Source organism: Durio zibethinus, chromosome 8, assembly GCF_047325235.1.
Source record: "Durio zibethinus cultivar Kanyao isolate XHJ-2024 chromosome 8, ASM4732523v1, whole genome shotgun sequence".
NCBI classification, from domain to species: Eukaryota; Viridiplantae; Streptophyta; class Magnoliopsida; order Malvales; family Malvaceae; genus Durio; species Durio zibethinus.
In genome coordinates this window covers 25355989-25370417 of record NC_143169.1, presented here as the reverse complement: position 1 = coordinate 25370417, position 14429 = coordinate 25355989, and the positions used below count along the sequence as shown (strand labels likewise).

At 34.0% G+C, this 14429-nt stretch overlaps 2 protein-coding genes and 1 long non-coding RNA gene across 4 annotated transcripts; 1 reads left to right on the top strand and 2 right to left on the bottom strand.

Moving 5' to 3' along the window:
- Positions 1-1702: 1702 nt before the first annotated feature.
- LOC111278654 (uncharacterized) lies at positions 1703-3489 on the bottom strand. Its single transcript, XM_089764965.1, is given in 5 exon segments — positions 1703-1904; positions 1906-2092; positions 2271-2392; positions 3145-3250; positions 3368-3489. Coding segments are annotated over 5 exon segments (603 nt in total). The 3' UTR covers positions 1703-1838.
- Positions 3490-4605: 1116 nt separating this feature from the next.
- Positions 4606-14244, top strand: LOC111278211 (B3 domain-containing protein Os07g0563300-like). 2 transcript variants are annotated; one of them, XM_022864779.2, is made up of 14 exons: positions 4606-5576; positions 5852-5933; positions 6078-6176; positions 6453-6792; positions 6984-7320; positions 7619-7715; positions 8091-8265; positions 8605-8684; positions 11178-11222; positions 11319-11582; positions 12141-12190; positions 12486-12599; positions 12872-12942; positions 13115-14244. In XM_022864779.2, the coding sequence occupies exons 1-14, from the start codon at positions 5371-5373 to the stop codon at positions 13885-13887; spliced, it is 2733 nt and encodes a 910-aa protein (XP_022720514.2). In that variant the 5' UTR covers positions 4606-5370; the 3' UTR covers positions 13888-14244. The 2 variants fall into 2 exon arrangements, with proteins under 2 accessions (XP_022720514.2, XP_022720515.2); XM_022864780.2 differs by lacking the exon at positions 6078-6176 and having other exon boundaries at positions 5204-5576.
- On the bottom strand, positions 8999-10918 carry LOC149517683 (uncharacterized). The gene is made up of 3 exons (XR_016344160.1): positions 10788-10918; positions 9835-9882; positions 8999-9136 (listed from the first exon to the last, which is right to left on the bottom strand). It is a non-coding gene; the product is annotated as an uncharacterized LOC149517683 (long non-coding RNA).
- Positions 14245-14429: the final 185 nt, after the last annotated feature.

Sequence of the window (14429 nt, the reverse complement as noted above, 5' to 3'; positions counted from 1 at the left end):
ATATTTCGTAGATCATAATCAATATCAAAACATGTCAATTTATCAATTATGAATCATAAATCATGGTTAAATACATATTTCATATAAATTATGGATCAATCTTTAAAATTATTATAAATCATTATTATCATTCATTTATCATTAGTTACGGTCACTGCTATAACTCGTGACATTAGCCGTATCGATAATTTTATTCTCATGATCATTACTAACTATTATAACCCGCTAGCCAGAGCCTTACGTTAACTACTATAACCTGTTAGCAGGGCCGTATGATCATGTCTATGCTAACTACTATAACCCATTAGCCAAGGTTGTAAAACTAGTTTTGGTGTCGATAATCTCACTTTTCAGGGATGTAAAAACGTAACTATCATAAAATCATTCCTTAAACAAAAATCATTTTCCCATTTCATTTATAAGTATGATCCATCATTTATGTAAAAAAATACAAAATAATCATATACTTGATCTTATTTTCATACATCGAAAATAATGAAATAAAACATTCATTCATTTATAAACATATATACATATATATATTTATATACATAGATTTGAAGATAAGTAAAGTGTGTGAGATTCTACTTATCTTTTTTTGATTTCACCACTTAGATTTTTTTTTCAAAATAATTAATGGCCTATTCAAGATAATTTCAACATAATACAAATTAATCAACCTATTTCGAGGTCAATGATACAAAAAACAATTAAGTTAAACAATGATTAACTCAACTCATTAATACTGATAACTTGAGCTCTTTTCACTAAAACAACCATATCTTAAGATATCCAATTGGAATTAAGATCTCTTTAATACGTTAGAAATTATACTTGATAAGCTTTCTAATTATATATGACCCACCTCGTAATTCCTTGTAGATTAATTTATAATAATTTTTGTAATCCACATCAGATGCTACTACTACCAGTTAGCCTGTATACCTTTTAATAAAAATTACGTATTTGTTCATAGGAAACTCCAAATTTAATTTCGCTTGTTTCGTTGGAAAGTAATCTCAATAAACTTTCCAAACATATATTGTTTAATCTATAAATCCTTGTACAAAAATTAAGAGAAATTTCGTAATTCCTCCCTGCTGCTGTTAATAGGTAACCTGCATATTTTTAAATAAAAATTAGACAACTCTTTATGAAAAACTCGGATTCAACTTTCATTTATTTTATTAAAAAGTAGATTCAACATGATTTTCAATAATATATAATGATATGACAATAACCTATCCATTAATACAAAATTCTATTTTTATTTACTATTGCAAATCATAACATCTCATCTAAAAATAGAATTTCTCTTTCAATGATAATTTTCTTAGTTTTTTCTCAAAACTTTAACTCCAAATAATAACAATCAACATTACATATCTCTTAAATAAAAAGATAGCATATGCTCACATTTAAGATATTAACTCGATTATAGTCTCCGATTTTAAATCTTGTACTTGATTTTTCATGCTCTCTAATCTTAAAAAAGATGAAAAAGTAAAACTCAATTTCCTTTCTATTTCACGATAACTAAATTTTCTTTCATCCAAAAATTCAATAATTTTTTTTTACTAATTAATATTTTAATAAATTGATAAACTTTGATATTAATCTAATCCAATTACCAGCTGAGGTACTACAAATACAGCTTTGGCAATCGAAAAACTATGATAAAGTCAACAGGTTACTTGCCACGTGCTGAGACAATAAGACATCGCAACCATCCAAGCAGACGATGTCTGCTGATGTGTGGCTTGCTAAACCTGTATTACATTCTTCCATGTTACAGAACACCTCGTATCCATGACTAGAAAAAATTTTGTTCAAGATAATTAATGGATGTTCTTGTTCCTTTTGTTCCCCTTATTTCTGCCTCTTTTACTAGGTGGCTTAGATCTTTTGTGTACCAACTTTCTTGAATGGTTTACTTTTACTCACAGGTAAGTTGTGTTTTCTATCAACTCCAACTGATCTGAGCATTGCCATATGCATCTTTTTGCTAGTAAAGTCTTCTTCTTACCCGCGAGAAATATCACTAGTTGTCAAAGTGACAGTAATGTTGCCACTATCATACATTGTTGTCCCCTCCACCAGTAAACAAAACCCAACCACATAAGAAGAAATAAAACAGGAGGTTCAGGCCAGCGTCGTAAAGAAAAGCCACAGTGCAATATGAACAATAAAAGACTTGTAAATCATTTTTCTCAATGAAGCATTATAGTAACTTGTAAATCCATCAGCTTTGTATGATTAGAAAAATATGAGAAATTGATGCAGTTGGCTCTCTTTCTTCATCCTGCTCATTGTTCTCATCACTTTCATCAGATCCTTAGACTGTGCTGGCTGGTACTCCCCCATATAAGGCAAATTCTTTTTCTAACTTTCTCTGAAGAATTCATCAACCAAAAGAACTAACTTAAGATTGTTTTCAAGCTAGATGAGAAACCAAATATTAACATATAAGTAGCAGTGTATGTGCAATAAACAAAAAAGACAAAGTTAAATGAAAAAAAAATTAAAATGAGTGACAACCATGGAAGATCAACATGACCTCCAAGAAAAACAAGAATCTACTAGGATATAATTAGCACATTAGCACACATATGAACTCGCAGTGGTATCTCCCAATTCATTATATAATCTCATTGCATTTTGAACAGGTGTCAGCAACTGAAAAGTTTCCTGCTGTCAAATACCCTTGATTGCCCAGGAAAGTAAACAGATGTCAGAATGAATTAGAAGCACAACATTCCCCATTCAACATGCTTGTTATTTGAATCTAATTAGCAGATGAATGGTCATAATCCTTTCAAACTGGCTCCTGGGGCGAAGGCCAACTTAGTAACTAATCCCATAAAGTTTATATTGCAATGCCTCGGATAAGTACTTTATATTTGTAAATATAGGGCAACTGAGAAAAAGCAATGAACTTATTTCCTTTAGTTCCATGGATAAATTTACAGTAATAATTACAAGCAATGCTTCAACAGCCATAATTATACAAATTTAACACAATAACCAAGGCAAAAAGAGTAAATTTAACAATAATAGTCGCAGTTTGAAGACATTTGAATCGAAATAAGCGGAATTGTACCAAAAAAGTTAAACAAAATTGAATCTTTAAAAAAAAGGATGAACCTTTTTGCGCTGTTCAATACGCTTGTGGCGTTCAGCCTCCTCTTGCTTCTTCTGGGCTTCCTTTCTTCGCTTCTTCTTCCTCTTGTGGAACCCAGTCAGGTAATCCCTTATCACCGATTATCAATACGAAGCAAAGCCAAAGGTTCGCTTTTTTCTTCAAAAAGAAAATGAAAAAACTATCTATGATGAAAATAAAGCACGGACTGCGCCTGTGCTTTGGTACCTTAGATCCTTCTCGTTGAAAGAAACGAAGAGGGCTTTGTTCTTGAGGGCTCTCTTCTTTATGTCGCGGCCTCGGGGATTTGACAGCTGCTCCAGTGCTTCCTATTCGTACTCTTCTTCCATTGCAGCGAACAGATAGCTCTCGACTTTAGGAGGCTCCACCAACCGATGTTTTGCATAAGAAAAAACAAAAAAAAAAGAAGATTAACTTTGGATTGAAGTAATTTTTGGCTTACTAATACAGTCCAGTACATCCTTCGAGACAGGCCCTTGGTATTTTGTCTTTGAACCCAAAAAGTTGACGTCACTTCGGCCTTTGGATATGGGCTTCCCGCATTCTGACAGCATTTGTACGGCCATGTCATTTGTACAGGAGCTGGGATTTTCCTTCTTTCGTTCAACAGGACTCTCACTGTTCATGTTCTAGCTTTGACCCTACTCTTCTTCGACGACCTGATCAGTCACTGTTAGATACTACACATAGACAAATGCTCTTCCAACGTAGTGAACTTCAACATTATAGCCACATGCTTGCTGAAAACATATAAAGTACAAAACTACTATACCCCGGTCTGAGTATCCACGTTCACTAGTGTACATAATAAGGTAATTATTGGGTCATTTAGTGGTCAAGGGTATAATGATTTTTTTTATGTAAGAAATTTTTAATAAATAATTAAAAGTAATATTGATATTTATGTGACATCAATTTAGTAGTATTTTTATTGTTTTTTAATAATTTTTTATCATTTATTTATAAATATAAAGATTTAAGTATCATTAAGATAAATTCAATTTATTTTTATTTATTTATTATTTATTTATTATACTTATTTTGATTTACATATTAAAATACAAACATAAAAATTATCTGTTTTTGCTTTTAATCATCAATTTTTTATTTTTTTAAAAATACTTTGAGATCAAAATTCGATACAAGTAATAATATTGTCCTGTACTGAAATTTTGCATTCGCGCACTCTTTTTTTACGGTTCTGCTGTCCATCATCGACCACTACATTGCAAGGGTTTCTCCCAGGAAAGAGACAACAAGGAAAGCAACATTGTTAGATGTGGTCCAGATTCAAATGTTTGCCTTATAGTATTCGTCGCAAACCAAAATATCTTAAATCTGTTCTTGTCCTCTCTCCTCCACTTCATTTATCTTCACCGCTGATGTTCCAGAGTTTTCCCTTTAGCTTCCATAAATATATATCCTGAAATATTCAAGTTTTTGACAAAAAAAAAAAAAACAGTTTACAACTGTTCGTCGGAAAGAATATATTCTGTTTCCTTGAGGAAAAATATCCCTTGAAGCTAGAAAACAAAACTAGTTTGAGCACCAATTGTCAAAGACTACTACCCTATGATTCTATAGTTTTTATTTTTTCTCTATTCCCATTGAAGATAGGTTTTGAAATTAGAGGCCGTATTGAATCAATTGAAAGAATCCCCAATACCTGTTCATTGCTATTGGCCAAAAAAAAAATTCCAGTTCATTGCTCTGTTTGGCAAGCAAACATCTTACAATTCCATATTTGATTACCAAATTGAGAACTTGGACTTTAATCTTATAAAGTTTTCATTTTTATAATATTTAATTTTACTGTCATCTGTTCTCAACCCAAAGATCAAGAAAGGTTTTTCTTGTGAATATATACAAGAATGATGTAAATCATTAAAAAAAATGGTATTTTGGAGTAATATTAGAAAAAAAAAAAAAAGGAATAAAAGCAAAAGTACCTTACGTGAAAATGCATGACCAAAGTACAAAACAAGAGTTGAACAAAGTACTTATTTATTACTATAAAAATGCATTTATATTCTTTTTATTTTTGGGTTGATTATATGTCTCTCTGCTCTCACTTAAATTTTGGCCCTTTCTCTCTCTAAGGCCCCTACCTTTAACCCCATTCTTTCTCTCTTATTCATCATGATTGTGCAGATCAGCCTCAACCAATCTTTTTTTGCTGTTTTTATAGTTTTCTTCGTTGGTTGTTTTTCATGAAGAGAAAAAGCTTAGAATTTACGTATGGGTTTTTTGAAGTTTTGAAAAAAGAAAGCAATAATAGGATGACGTTGACTTCGGGGGCAGCTTCGGCTTCTAAGATTTGCTTCAATTCGGACTGTAATCACTTGAAATCGGAAAGACCGACGAAAGGGTGGCGGTTGCGAACGGGAGAGTTGGCTGAGCTCTGTGACCGATGCGCGTGAGTTTCACTTCTCTGTTGACTTAGCCGCTTTCTTTTTTTGTTTATTTTGTTTGTTTTATTTAGTTTGAAATTAAGTTTAGTTGCCGAAATGTTGTCCTTTTAGGGTTGTCCCAGAGGTTAATTTGGGAAATTTGTTCACTTGAATTAAATGTTCAAAATACTTTACTAAAAATCAGTAACTTTTTTTTTTTAATAAATGCGGAGTCTTTAAAGTGAATTATTTCATTATTTATTGCCATGTTATAATCTGAATTAAGCTGTTTGTCACTTAGTTCTGCTTTTGAGGAGAGAAGATTTTGTGATGTGTTTCACTTGAATGCTTCGGGTTGGAGGAACTGTGAGTCATGTGGGAAGGTTAGTAGAAACATTTATTAAAGTTGATTTACTTTCTATAATTTGGTGCTATGATATAGAGTGTGTGCTTTGATCTTCCCTAGTTTTAGTTTTGGATTCTTTTTAGTGAGTTTACCTCTGTTTACAAAGGTTCTTTCTCCGCAGCGGGTACATTGCGGATGCATTGTTTCAGTTCATGAATTTACTCTGTTGGATGCTGGAGGAATAGAATGCATAGCATGTGCGAGGAAAAATGTTGTTTTGGTGAGCATGGATGATTTACTATGTTATTCTGATGTGTCTCTTCCTGTATCTGTTTTTAGACTTTAGATTGGAAATGTTACTTTTAAGAATAGGGGCATAATCTGCCATTGTTTGTTACTTTGTGATCATGTATGAACAAAAGACATCCTTTTTCTAGCAGATGTTCTCTTACCTTTGAGTTGAGGTTTTCTGCGGCTTCAACCATATTTCCTAGTCAATAGGATTCCTTGGCTGTGGAATATGTTATAAACCTTGTTATTTCACTTTTCATCTCAGGGGTCAAATACTTCGTGGCCACCTTCTTTGCTCTTCCACTCATCTTTGTCTGAGAGATTTAAAGACTATTCTGCAAAAGGTTGGAGTCAGCTAGGTGGTTCAGGTCCTGTACCTTGGAGGCAAGCCCCCATTTTGTTCAATTCTTTGACTCCTCAGCCTGAGTTGCATTCTAGAGTGCCCTATGAAGTTGACTTATACACTGGTATGGACAGACTAAACATCTCCAAAAGATTATCTACTCCTTACCTGGAAATGAAGAAAATCGACGACTTTTCTGAAAGTTTAATGAATGGAACCCTGAAGCTTGGTGCACATGATATACATGAGAATGGAGATACAGGTTCAGAAAAATTTTCCCTGTATCAATCATGGTAGTCTTAGGAAACATATACCTGGGAACATTAATGCCTGTGTATGTAAGATGTGGATGTCTACACTGATGCTTGGACACACATTTTGTTCTGCAAAAATTGTCTGTAAAAACAACTTATTGATGCCTGCTGAACCTCTTGTGAACTATTTGTTGTCCAGGAATCCATTGTGAGGAGCGGCATAGTTCTTGTTTAACTAAATCTCAGCAGCCTTCTCTGAAGGAGGAGTCTAATCCATCATTTGTGTTGGCTGTACCTTATACATCTCCAGATGAAGCAAATGGTCAAATTGGGGTTTCCAGCACTCATTTGCAACCAAACCCCCAATCTTCACTGGTCAAGCAATTTCCTAGTAATCTACATAATAGGCTTCACTCATCAGGTGAAACTCAGGTTCGTGATGGGAGGCCTCGACCCGATGGCCGTGGAAGGAATCAATTATTTCCTCGTTATTGGCCTAGGTTTACAGAGCAAGACCTGCAGCAAATACCTGGAGAGTATCCTTTGATTTTATAAGGCATTCTTGATAATTTGTAATTGCATTGAACATACAAGGTCATTTACTCATAATAATTGATTTTGCAAAGTTAATTAATTTTTAAAAACAAGCTTTGTTCTTGCATGAGAGTCTTTTATTCTATATTAATTTTGGGGAAATAAGCCTCCACTAACAATTCTGAAAAGTTGGATTATTGTCTAAAAGATTTTTTAATCGCATAACTGTTAGTACCTATATGTCAGTTAAATCCATTCTTTAATTACATTGTGTTATGGTTATACTTAACCATATTTAAGTTCAAATTCTGTAATCACTCCTTTGTTTGAGAAAATGTTGAGTGCTAGTGATACTGGGCGAATCGGACGTCTAGTGCTGCCCAAAAAATGTGCAGAGGTGAGTCATTGCTCTTACCTACTTAAGAGTTTTTAATTTGATCAGCATTTGTTGTTTTCATAGCTCTGCAATAAAAATCTACAGATTGATGGTCATAAAAAGCTTGGCAGTAAAAAGTTTTTGCTTACATCAATTCTCTAGTTTGTTATTTTGTGGCAATGTAGCAGGTTTTGACTTTATGCATGTTTGGTCTCACTTCGCATCCTTCATTTTTTTTTTACTGGATGCTTTCATCTGGTTTTGTACTGTCAGTAATTTAATGATTCTTTTGTTGAGGTTAAATATAAGCCTGTGTTTGGTGTCGTGCACCTTAGTTGCTCATCAATTGTTACCTAGATTAATCTCACATACTAATTTGCACTCATCATGAGACAGGCCTATTTCCCACCAATATCTCAGCCCGAAGGTTTACCTCTTGAAGTCCAGGATTCAAAAGGAAAGGAATGGATATTTCAGTTCCGCTTCTGGCCGAACAATAATAGCAGAATGTACGTTTTAGAGGGGGTTACTCCTTGCATACAGAATATGCAATTGCAAGCGGGTGATGTAGGTAACAAATTGACATCACTGGAATACAATGATATAGAGATTTCAATGTTTTGTGCTATGAGGCCCAAAGTCTGCCATGTTCAAGTTATAGCTTAATCTATGCCTCTCCTCTGTCAGTTTTATTCTTTAGAATTTTTCTGGTTTCTTTTAATTGCTCCTTGGATTTACCAGTTCATATATATGTTAATGACAGGGTCTAATTGTGTTGCCTATTGCCCTATTCATTTTTGGTTGTCCAGCAATTGTGTGTTTCTCACCCTTGTGCATATGCTTTGTTTCCTGTGATGCATCATGATTTGAGACTTCTGTTTTGAAACTGATGGTTATGTTGTTTCCTCAGTAACATTTAGTCGGTTAGAGCCTGGAGGGAAGTTGGTCATGGGTTTCAGAAAGGCTTCAACTGCTTCAGCATCTGAGCAGGTTGGGCTTGCACAATAATTTAGTACCTTATATTCTGATTGTGCATCTGTATGCTCTAGAGCTAAGATAACATGCAATACAACTGGTTCATATAAAGGCTTTTGTTCCCCTTCTTCTTAGTTCCAATTCAGGATGCAATTACAAATCTATCATTGTCACGCCCCGAGATCAAGACGTAACACGGCCATATTACCTTGAAGAAAATCTCAAAGTAATACGAAGCCTTCTTTCTTAAACATTCTAAACTTCTTCAATAAAATAATCTACCAAGTAAAATTTATATCTTTAATCCAACTGATGATACATCTTTATATATCCAAATACAAACCATATAAAATACAAAATTGTCTCTTAAAATCTCATTGGCTAACATATTCTCCGACGATTAAGTAATCTTACCCATTTCATCCTTTAGCTTCACACAAGACTAACCAAACTTATCACTTAGTCATCTGTAAAGAAAAAGTAAAAAGGGAATGAGCAAACAACAGCTCAGTAAGTATAGGTTCACACACCTTACCAGATCAAGCATCATTTTTTTACACATCATATAGATCATTCAAAACATTCATCAAATCATAATATCGAAATATTTCAAAATCATCGTTTTGTCAAATATTTCATAAATTCATAACTCAATGTCAAAATATGTCATTTCATAAATCATTGCAAAATATGCAATCATTCAAATATCATAATCAAACCAAATCATGGATCAATCATTAAAAATCATCGTAAATCATCATTATCATAAATCATCATTATCAATCAAATCGATATCATTCAAATCGTTAGCTACGGTCACTGTTATAACCCGTGACATTGGCCGTATCGACAATTTTATTCTCATGATCATTGTTAACTATTATAACCCGTTAGCCAGGGTCGTAGAACTAAGTTCTGGTGTCGATGATCCCACTTCCCAGGGATATAAAAACGTAGCTATCATAAAATCATTCTTTAAACATAAATCATTTTCTCATTTCATTCATAAGCGTGATCCAACATTTATATAGAAAAACACAAAATAATCATATGCTTGATCCTATTTTCATACACGGAAAATAATGAAATAAAACATTCTTTCATTTAGAAACATATATATATACATAGATTCAAAAACAAGCAAAGTGTGTGAGATTCTACTTACCTCCATTCGATTCCACCACTTAATTTTTCCCTCAAAATAATTAATAGCCTATCCAAGATCATTTCAACAGATCAGAATTTAATCAACCTTTTTTGGGACCATGTATACAAAAATCAACTAAGTTACACAAGGGTTAACTTAACTAATTAATATTGGCAGCCTGACCTCTTTTCATTAAAACAGTCATATCTCAATATATCCAAATCGAAATTATGCTCTCTTTAATGAGTTAGAAACTAGACTTGATAAGCTTTCTAACCATATATGGCACACCTCGTAATTCCTTGTAGATTAATTATAACAAATTTTGAAATCCACGTCATATACTGCTGCCAAATAGCCTGTATACCTTCTAATGAAAATTATATATTTATTCACAGGAAACTCCAAATTCAATTCCGCTTATTTCATTGGAAAGTAGACTCAATAAGCTTTCCAAACATATATGGCTTAATCTGTAAATCCTTGTATACAAATTAAGGAAAATTTCGTAATTCAACCTTGATGCTGTTGTCTTACAACCTGCATATCCTTAAGTTAAAATTAGACAACTCTTCATAGAAAACTCGGATTTGACTTTCGTTTGTTTCATTAGAAACTACATTCAACATGCTTTCCAATGATATATAATAATCACAACAATAATCTATCCATTAATACAAAATTCTATTTTAATTCATTATTACAGATCACAACATCTCATCCAAAAACAGAATTTCTCCTTCAATCTTTAAAAACTCAAATCCTTACTTTCAACCTTTAAACTCCATTCAATAATCATCAATAAATCTTAAGAACATGAAATAAACAAAGCCTAGTAATTTATCTAAATAGATCATCAAGATTAATGAAGGATTTCATGATTTTTCTTGATTTTTCTCTCAAAACTTCAACTCCAAATAATAGCAATCAACTTGATATTTCTTTCAAATAAAAAGAGGGTATGTACTCACCTTTAAGGGATTAACTTGATTGTAGCCTCTGATTGTGAATCTCCAACTTGATTTTTCATATTCTCTAACCCTAAGGAAGATGAGGAAGAAGAACTCTATTTCCTTTCTGTTTCACAATAGTTAGGTTTTTTTTCATGTAATACTTTAGCCCTTTTTCTTTTACTAAATAATGTCTTAATAAACTGATGGGCTTTAGTATTAGTCTAGCCCAATTATTATTTGGGCTGGGGTATTACAATCATGGTAAAACATATTCATTGGTTATGATAAATGTTTTTCTTTCCATAAGTTATATTTGATTGTTTGTAAATTTAGTTTTTGTGTAGCCTCCATTGACTCAACAGATTCAAATAGCAATTTAAATACATTTATATGTGTTTTCATTGGCAGGACAATGAAGCCAAAAATAGTAGTGGAGTTTCTACACATGGAGATGTTAGTGTCTCAAAACCTAAAACTGGTGATATTACTTAACTATTAATTATTTTAGAGATTACTCAGATTCACATAGGTTTTCTACAAATCAACCAGGCTAAAGTGGCAGATCCTTCCTCATGGTCAAAAGTGGATAAGTCAGGATACATAGCAAAGGAAGCATTAGGAACCAAACTAGCAGTTTCCAGAAAGAGGAAGGATGGCACGCTTGGTTCAAAGGGCAAGCACCTAAGAATTGATAATGAAGACCTCATTGTGCTGAAACTAACATGGGAAGAAGCTCAAGGGCTACTCTGTCCCCCTCCTAATCATGTAGCCGGTGTTGTAGTGATTGAAGGTTTTGAGTTTGAAGAATATGAGGTATGGGATTTCTTTATTTAATCTGTTTCTCTTTTTCGCTACTTGTAATATCTGTTGTGATTGAAATCACTTTTGATTGTAAGTGGCAGCAATGGAAGCCAGTTATATTTCGTCATTGTGGTATTTGTTTCTCATTTATTGGCAAAGTAAACTCCTGTAACATGTATATCTAAGAATTTCTATGATTGATACACCTTGACGAAGCCATATAGGGTTGCTCAAGAACCTTTATATTGTTAGTTTTTTACGGATGCTACCGCAGATCCAGAATAATTAGATGCAAGAACATATTCATTCTCTCATTCTAGCCTTTTTCAGTTTTTTATTTTCTTAAAGATGTAATCCCTTTTTGTCACTGACTGTTCATTTTTCTTTTGCTAGAATGTGATGGTGTTTATTGTTTACTAATTAAATCAATTTATTACTTTTGGGTTGCCTATTAGTAGTATTTTGATACATTATATATTCCATAAATTGTATCCCTTTCTAGGGGATTCTCTCTTTCTTTTCCGTAATTGTTCCAGAATTTCTCAATTTTGTTGTATTTGTTAATAACAGGATGCACCAGTTCTTGGGAAGCCAACATTATTAGCAACTGATAATTTGGGGTAAATCACTTTCTTTTGGATGTCCAAGCTTTATATTAAAGAAAAATTGATTAACTTAGCACATGACTGTGATTTGGTTAATTTTGTGGTTTTGTTGAAATCTCTATAATTCCTGTATAATATTGAAATATTCTATTGTACTTACAGTATGGTTGACACCTTGGTGGGTTTATTCAAATATTTTGTGAAATCATAATGAAAATAAAGTCCAAAGATTACTCAGTTTGTTGGCCATTTAGGAAGCTAGAGTTGTTGTAAACCAAGCAAATACCAATGTCTGTTTCTTTTGTGGCAGGGAAAATATTCAGTGGGCTCAATGCGAAGATTGTTTTAAGTGGCGTAGATTGCCTTCCAATGTTCTTCTTCCTTCGAAGTGGACATGTTCCAGTAACTCATGGGATCCAGAAAAGTAAGCACTCATTCGAGTGTTTTTCTCTATTTTGCCAATGCCGTCTTTTGCTAGGATGCTCAAATAATGCTAAATACGGTCATACATTTTCATTTCTAGGCAACATGTAAATGTGCTGTTTAACTTTCTCAACCAAATCAATTTAATGCCCTACCTGCCAAAAAAGAGAAATGAAAGGAAAAAGGACCCTGGAAAAAAAAAAGTGAAAAACACTAAAATTAGTTTTTGTGTGGGCATTGCTTGACTGCGTTTTTTATCTACCATGCTGGCAGATCTTTTTGTTCAGCCAGTCAAGAATTGACAACAGAACAGCTGGAAAATCTGCTGCCACACTGTAATCCAGGTATTTGTTGCTTGAAGAAAACAAAATACTACTTACATTTTGTATGACTGAACTGGAGCAAAGTATGAATGAATTTGATTTCTTGATTATGTTTGTTGTGTAAAATGCTGATTCTTGTTGTTCATTTCCCATTGTGAGATTAGCAAATTGGTCTTGTGATTGTGATTGACAGCTGCTTTTAACAAAATGAAGGCCGCTAAACAGGGACCAGAAAATGTAGATGCTTTAGCGGGGTTGGATGCTCTTGCCAACCTAGCTATCTTGGGAGAGGGTAAGGCTCTCCCTGCTTCATCTCAGGCCACAACAAAGCACCCCCGGCATAGACCTGGTTGCTCATGTATTGTATGCATTCAGCCCCCAAGTGGGAAGGGCCCCAAACACAAGGAGACATGTACTTGTAATGTCTGCCAATCAGTGAAGAGACGCTTCCGCACCCTCATGCTGCAGCGTGAGAAGAAACAGTCACAAAAAGAAGAAGAAACGACGCGCAAGAAGCAGCAACTTTCATTGCAGGATAAAGTATTGGATGATGACCCTCTCCCCTGTACTAATGCAGGATATGGCAGTCCAAACCCAAAAAAAGTTATCACTGAGGGTTCAGATGATGATCCTAACAGAGTAAAATCCTCAACTTCAACTTTTAAAGGTCAAATTGACTTGAATATCCAGCCAGAGCGAGAAGAAGAGCTATCACCTGGTTCAGATTCTGGCATTACGATGAGATTGCTTCAAGATGCCACTGAGAGGTACCTTAGGCAGCAATGTATATTGAGCTCTAGCGGCAATAGTAATTCAGAAGTTACTCAGACACAACCTCGTGGAGGCACAGAAGGAGAAAAGATCACCACCAGTGTCAACCTTGGAGCCAGTAATCAACATGCTGACAGGGACCATCCTGCAGTTTTCTCTATTAAAACATCTGCACCCACATCAGCCACTAGGTAGATCAACGTACCATATGTTACATTGACCATTAACAAATAATCACTATCTTGTTGAGGGCGGTACAGTTTTGGTTACACGTATATCCACATCGGCATTGTTCTTCACGGCTATCCAGTTTGGGTGATTGGTTTTTTTACTGTCATCCTCTCCACACTAATGTGAGAGGATGCCCAACCACTGAAAAAAAAAAATGGGGAAGGGCTTTGATGATGCAAATATAGCCCATTGGGGTAGAGGTTGAAGCTATGTTAGTTCATGTTAGGAGCTCACCTGCTACACTTGGAGAAGAATCGAGGACGTAAATTAAGTGCCTGCTTTTCCAGTCAGTAAAAGAGAAATTGCATTCTGTTGATTTTATATTGTTTTATTGCCTTGCGTGTGATATTTCATCTAGTCAGATCGAAGAGCGTGCACAAGGGTAATGGAGTATAATCTTCAAACCTGTCCTAGATTGACTGGTAAACTGAAAATCATGTGATTTTTTCATCAAAAAGAAAAATTGTGATTTTCGTTTTCAAAAAGAATTCTATACACTGGAGCCA